The sequence below is a fragment of the Diabrotica undecimpunctata genome, chromosome 5 (genome assembly GCF_040954645.1).
Source record: "Diabrotica undecimpunctata isolate CICGRU chromosome 5, icDiaUnde3, whole genome shotgun sequence".
Lineage (NCBI taxonomy): Eukaryota > Metazoa > Arthropoda > Insecta > Coleoptera > Chrysomelidae > Diabrotica > Diabrotica undecimpunctata.
This window is the reverse complement of record NC_092807.1, coordinates 92,789,657-92,797,216: the sequence shown is the minus strand read 5'-3', so window position 1 is coordinate 92,797,216 and position 7,560 is coordinate 92,789,657. Positions and strand designations below refer to the sequence as shown.

The 7,560-nt window shown below is 31.6% G+C and overlaps 1 protein-coding gene across 1 annotated transcript in view; it reads left to right on the top strand.

The window, feature by feature from the left end:
• The first annotated feature begins 273 nt into the window (after positions 1-273).
• Ret (protein kinase receptor Ret oncogene) overlaps positions 274-7,560 on the top strand; it is a 195,896-nt gene continuing 188,609 nt past the window's right edge. Inside the window, exon 1 of the mRNA XM_072532195.1 lies at positions 274-470. Coding sequence (XP_072388296.1) covers positions 419-470 — 52 coding nt within the window. The 5' untranslated portion in view covers positions 274-418. The remainder of the gene's footprint in view (positions 471-7,560) is intronic.

Sequence of the window (7,560 nt, the reverse complement as noted above, 5' to 3'; positions counted from 1 at the left end):
CGCTTGAATGCATCTTTGCTGTATGTATTTACAGCTGCACACTTATTTCTAGTTGCTGATGAATACCGGCAATTTGAAACTTTTAACTTCTTTTCCTTTCTAGTCTGCTTAAAAAACGAAGCTTTTAAAAGTTTTCGCCAGTGCTGTTGCACCAACCGCAGACAAAAACTTCGTTCTTCGCAACTCCTGCAAGCACAAGCGCAATGGCGGTCCAGGACTAGCAGGACTCTTCGCCGTATAGCGTTCCGACGCTCACTTCACTGTCTGGCACGCTTTAAAGCTCCGTTGAGGGTTCTGAATAAGCACGAAAAGCTTTGTTTTGGCGGCAAATTTTGCGGTCGCGTGACTTGTGTATATTTGTTTATTGAGTTTTTTATGTAATGACGTGAATAACTTTAGACAATTCGTCGCTGTAAATATGAAGGACATTTTTGTGGTATGGATTTTTGCTATTCAAGCCTATTGTGGCGGTAAGTTTGTAAAATGTACTTAATAAGAAATAGGTGGCCTAACTAAGTGTTAAATAACCTATGACCTATTGATTTTATTTTATTTTAAAAATAATGTACTGCAGAATTTTTGTTAAATTGTGTCGGCTATGGAATTGGTAAAAATCAACACTTTTCTCTTATCTATATTTTTGTTAGTTTATTTGTTATCTTACTTGTTGGATCTTTAACAAAATGATTCTACATAATTTAAAATATATACAATACCTTAGTTAATCCTTTTTTATTCAATTAATTAGGAATAGGAGAGATTAAAGATATTTCCATGCCAAGTATTTTAACTAATAATGTCATAATTTTTCGATACTTCCCTTGTCTTTTTCTTCAAGTGCCATTCACTTGCAGCATGTAGAAGTTCAACTACCATTTATTCGTAAATGTCTCTTTCCATTAGTGTAAATATTGCAGCTGCTTTCGTTGTTGCTTTCTGCTTGGTCCTTTTATACTACTTCCATTGTCTATATATACTATATTGTCTTTCCAACTTTTTGTCAGTGTTCCTTTGCATCTGATTTCTACGTCTAATGTGAACAAACTGTTGCAATCTTTGTTCTTAAACCTTTTTTGAGACTATAATCTCTAATCACGTCGTTCCTGTCTTCTTACATCTTCTTTTCTTGAATCCTCTGTATGGGCGTCACTTTGCCATTATACACCAACTCAGGTCCCACCACACTCTTATATTTCTTTCCGTTTAGCCTTTTCGCGATTTTTCAATCAAAAAGTACTTCTCTTATTCGCTTTCGGTTAAACCAATCAACCTTTTTTCTTTGGGCAATTTCTCGACTTAGTGTCCCATTTTTTAAACATTCCTCGTTTGACAAACAATCAACTAACTAGATACGTTAACGTTTACGCAATGTTAGTTGGTCAGTTATAGTTCATCTAAGGTATTTCAACTTGTCAACTCTTTTCAAACCTTTCCTATATACTGATATTTACTTTGCTTTTTTTCTTTGCTGTTTTCTCTCAAAAGGTTAGCTCAGCCATCACAATGATACAAATCTTTGAGGCCGCTACTCTAAACGTTCTGTGGGACTACGGTTAAAACGTGTCTTATACCTCAGCTTATTCGTCCTTGTATTTTCTTCTACATGACCACCTGTAGCAATGCGTGGCGTTCACCTTTAATCTTCTTCTTTAAGTTCCATCTTCTATCGAAGGTTGGAAATCATCATGAAATTGTCTATTCCCTTAAGTTCTTGTGCCACAAAATGCTTTATCTTTCCACATTTCGCTTTTCTTAGATTTTGCCTTGCATAATAAGCTGCAATAATGAGTGTCTATGCCCTCTCATAACATTGCCCAAGTAGATTTTCTTCTTTTTATACTCAATATTATTTCAGCTTTAACTCATCTTTAATAATATGGGCCAAATATTGTAACTTTCTAACTTTGATCAGCTGAATTGCTACCTACACGTTCTCATAGGAAATATTCTCAAGGGAAGAAATCTCAGTTTGGGAGAATTTGGGAGCTCCGTACCCTGAACTGGTTTAACCAGCATGTGACACCACGCTGAAAGATTCTTTTTTGACTGATTCTTAAAATTGTAAAATTATAAAGATGTAGCAGTACCTTTCGTTAAACTATTAATTTATATATTATTTCTTTATTTCTGTTTTGCGCATAGTCCAGTGGATTATTCTATTTTACTTATTCCTTTTTGTTACTGAATTCTTTTAGGTTGTGATGTTGAGTTCTTCTCTATTTTTTTAAATTGATGTTTATCGAAATTTAACTCTTTTTTTTGTTTTTCTTTAGATTTAGAGCAAAGACACTACGATTACTGTTATATTTGCTTTTACTATTGTTATTGTTAGATCGAGTTCGTTTTAATAATTGTACAAAATCGTTAGAAAATTCTGGGCACTAGTTTCTTCGTTTCTAAAAATTCTGAGAGCAGCAAAACTCATCGTTTTCCTTACGTAACTGATAGCCTACACGTACACGTACATAAAGCGTACGTGCAAGAAATTTTTAAATAAGTGCTAAATTTGGGTCTGCCATATCGTAATGAATCTTCTGGTATACACTTTTTTGTAGTAGAGCTGAGACCTAAGTTTAGCGAGCAGAGAGCTCTAATTTTTCTTTATTTGTGACTGCTGATATTGCAACCAAAATTTCAGAAAGTTAGTATTTGCTTTTAGTTGTCCAGCTATTTTAATAACCTTTACTTTGATATACTTATATATATATATATATATATATATATATATATATATATGTATATATATATACATATATATATATATATATATATATATATATATATATATATATATATATATATATATATATATATATACATTGGCATTTAAATATATCAATTCTCCTGCAATTACGATCCTTTTAAAAATAATATTTAAGAACATAATTCTAGAGTCTATTTACTATTTTGCGGAGTGTCAGTCTTATCATTCTTATAAAATTTTTGCTGATACTGATTTACTTTAGTGCAATATATAAATATTTATTTTCTGTTCTCTCTTTCAAAAGTATCTCTAAAATCAATAAATAAATAAAATTTCTGTATTGATAATATTTGTAGCTTCTGTTTTGGGTTTCTCGTATTAGAAAAAATTAGCGCGCATTGTACTACATTCTTGTATAAAACCACACGAATACTCAATAATTACATTATACAGAATATACCAGGATTAATGAAAAAAAAGTTGGTAGCGAATAGGTTAAGCCTAAATTAATAATGTTCATACAAATTTTTTAAATATAGGTTTCTTATTTTTGGTTTTAGCATATAAAGTTTTACATTAGTTTCTTATTTCGACTGGTTATTTCATCTAATCGTTAAATATACTGGGTAAACATACTAAACTAGTATGTTTAACACGTATATTTTAATTTTGCTTAGTATAAACAGATCAATAGTATTTGTTTAAATCTAGGGATGTACCTATTATAACGGTGTTTGAGTAAACAGACAAAACATAAACAAAACACAAACTCGTGTCAAATAAAACAAAACTTCAACTTTTTTCGCAAAATTTTAAAGATTTGCATTTTGAAACAAGAGTACGTTGAGTGAAAATGATTATGTTGTATTTATTATTGTCGCCTTACTTGTCTAAATACAAATTTTATACGAAATTGGTGGTTGTTGTTGTGTCGGAGAATTTCTCCACATCACTCACGTTTTAGTGTAACTTACTAGATCATGTCTGCAAAATTTCCAAGAATCAGTGGACTACAGAAAATGAGTTGTATGCTTGACAGACATAAAACTAATAAAAATTCCTGTTCTCTACACAACCAGTGGAAAAGACCGAAAACAAAAACGAAACTGAAACAAAATGTAGTCCGTTTGATACAAACAAGAGTGCTGGTTTTGTTTCCCTTTTGATTTGTTTTTCTAGTACTAGAAAACACAAACAAAACATAAATTCAACTGTCCGTTTAGTGGAAAACCGACATTACTCAAAATTTCAAAGGCGCATTCGCCATTTTTAAAGCAGTAGATCGAAGTAGAATTTTCGAAGGTCCAAATTGCCATTTACAGTCACTCGTTAAAAATTTTTAATTTTTTTAATGACACGCTATAAACAGTATATCTACTATACGTCTCACTTCACGTTTTGTTTGATGTGTCATATGCTAGGATTCGGCTGGTTGTTTATTTTGAACTCAATCATAGGCCTTCTTCAGGTCAATAAGGCAAATTATAAGCAAAACTTTACAGTGTGTTTATTATCAGCTATAGTGTCATGTGATATCTGATATATGTGTGTAATGCCCTTTGGGCAGTGGCCTTGTTTGTTTTTAAAGTTATACTTCTATACGCGCGTTCGACGTTGGAAATTTGTACGAGAGTGAATCGGCAAAATCATTACATATGAAAGGTATAGGTAAGAGAGAGACAGCTGATATATTTTCTCTTTTTCTATCGAGAATAAAAATGTTCCTTTTGTAAATATATTTATTATTTATTAATATTATTATTATTTTATATCAATTCGGTAGATAATATACATTTGACCAAAGTGTTTTACAAATAAATATTCTTCCAAGAACTTCTATGATTTGTAATAACCTTTCCATTTTTGGAATACAATAAATAAATAAACACAAACACAAAATACAACCAAAAAACTGACATCTTAATAATGTTCTTGTCAAATAATGACATAGCCACCTTATTATTTAAGGTTACTGGTCGAATGAGTTGAAGGGCGGTATTTAAAACCAGAAGTCGCGAGTTCGATCCCAATGAGGGAATATTTTTTTTAATTATTATGTTCTGATTTTTGTCACTTTGGTTTTAAAAATCAAAGAATGGATAAACCATATTATATTTTTTAATATTTTTTCGATAATTTTATACATTATTTAATTGTCCAAACTATTTTATTTACCATTGAATATTTAGTACATATAGTAGTCATGGGCGTAGAGATGAAAGGGACAAATATAATTTTATGTATTTGTTTATATGTATGGAAATAAATTTCAAAAAAGGTCGATTTTATTTTTAAATTAAGATTTTTTGACATATATATGATAAAAGTGACGTTATCCATCTGGGAAGAAAGAGTTATTTTTTCACCAAGAGTTAATTTAATAAGATTTTCACAATTTAGTGGTGATTTTGAAACGGTACCACAAAGAATCAAAAAAATCCAGAGACCTAATGATTTATACTAGTGCTTTCAAATAATATATTAATTTCTCCATGGTCCCATTTAAAAGTATCTTAACAAATGGCGCCAAGACGCTATTAATAAAAATGAGGCTTAGTTTAGTTACCTAAAAATTAAGTAATTCATGTTTTAAGGTTCAGAAAAGAGATGTTTGGGTTATTTCGTTTTTTTTTTCACGTTAGCATATTGAATAAATTAATTCATTTTCGCTAGAATATAATGTTAAATATGTTGTAATTATCTCCACAATTTATGAGAACAAACTATATACTAAAATTTTTGACCCTTTTAATATTTATTATTAAAGACTCAATAGTTATTGTTTGTCTGTTTTTCTGCCTTTATGTGCTATATCTATAAAGGAAAAATCCTAAAAACTTGAGCTTGATACATAGCTTGGTCCAAGGACGAACCCTATTGAATTTCTTCTTTTTATTCTTTATAAGCAATTCTGTTTGTTCATTGGCGAATTATTACATCTATGAAAGGTTGTCAATCCATCTTTTGCCCGACCGTCCGTTATTCTATCAATAATTTTCAAACAAAATATAGTCTAAAATATTTTAACAATAAATCTAAATATATTTTAAAAAGAAACACAGGCATTCAACAATGGAATTTAATTAAATGGTTGACATTCTATGCAAATGTATTTCTTTAATTAAAATTAATTATTTTGGGTCAGTTCGTCCGTACTTCGCATTTTACTAGTGAGGTTGAGGAATACGAAACAAAAAAGAAGTCTATAGAAATGTTCAATGAACATCTACACAAATACGGAAGTAAAACGGAATTTTTTATGTCAGGCATATATTTTTATTAAAATATGTAGCAAAAGTTATACAGCAAGTTTATCTGTAGGGCGGTGTAGGATTTATTCTACCATGATGCAGGAGCAATCAGCTCTCTTTAAGATGGGTACATATGCAAGATTAACTGTTCGCGAGCTGTTCACAAACATTTCGTTAAAAATATGTTTACAGCGAACTGATGCAAACTCGTCACGATCCATAGAAAGCGACAAACCAACTTGTGCAAAGTAAATGTAAATTTGATCTAAATGTGTCCATCAGATTTTGAAAATTTACTGCAAATAATTGGATCACGTGGGCCTGCGTAGCGCAAGCGGTAGGATGTTTGCCTCGCAAGCCGGTGGTTCGGAGTTCGAATCCTACCGCCGGCAAGAACATCTAGACATTTTAAAAATGTCTATAGGGCCCAGGTCGACTCAGCCTGAATAAAAATGAGTACCTTGGGTAAAACCAGGGGTAATAATAGACGGTTGAAGCGTAGCACTGGCCATGTTACCTTCCTTGTATGCCGTAGGCCCTAGATATAGCAGACTACCCTGCTATACTCCCAAAGCCGCGACAGCGGTATAAAACGGGAGACTATTATATTATTAATTGGATCACACATTGCAAAAAAAAGATACATATTTTCTTACTAAAATCTCGAAAGAATTGTTATCGGTTATCAGTCGGTAATCACTTACTTCTTTTGGTTTACTTTTTTATGAATTGGTAGCATCTTGCTAGTTTTAAGGTACATAATCTTGAAAGTCGCCATTTAAAAACGATAAATTAACTTTTTCTTTCTCAGGAACTCCTTAATTTGTCCTTTTGGGCCTTAGCTAGTTCTTTCATTTGTTGAAATGATTTTACATTTTCTCTGCCTGTTTTCAGTGATTGTTCAAACATTCCATCCTTGGTCTGTCTTTTCGTCTCTTCCCGTATCTATTGGATTCAATTACTCTTCTTACTAGTCTGCTCGGCTCCATCTTAATAATGTGCCCAAACCAGTTTAATTTTCTTCTTTTGATTTTAGATCCTATCCCAGCTATTTTCTTAGTTGTTTTATTCCCGCTGCTTTCAGCGCTGTCCATTTTGGTGTTATTGACCCGTGTTTCGCTTGCATACAACAGTGTTGGTATTGTTACTGAATTATACACCTTAAGCTTAACTTCTGTTTCTATTTCTTGTTTTCGAAAAATTGTGTTGTTTAGTGCATAGTAAATTTTGTTTACTTTCTTCACTGATGATATCTCCTGGCCGATTGGTCTAATTTCTGATATCACTACTCCTATTCAAAAGTTAATACTGTTTTAATTTGACTTTTCTTACACTAAAGTGGAGAATGGTTTCGCTCACCTTTCAATCACTCACGATCAACTTTCTTTTGTTTAAGTATCATACTGTTTGTTTTCTCTTGATGTTTTTCCATTCTTTGTTTTTTCATTTGGCACGTTAAGAAAGAAGACTTCCTCCTTAGTTTGCACATTGGCTTGTAGTCATTTTACTCGTGGTATTTTTTAGAATTTCATCCATTACTAGGATAATAGTACTGGGCAAAGGCTGTCACCTTGCTTCATTCCATTTTTAATAATAAATTCGTTT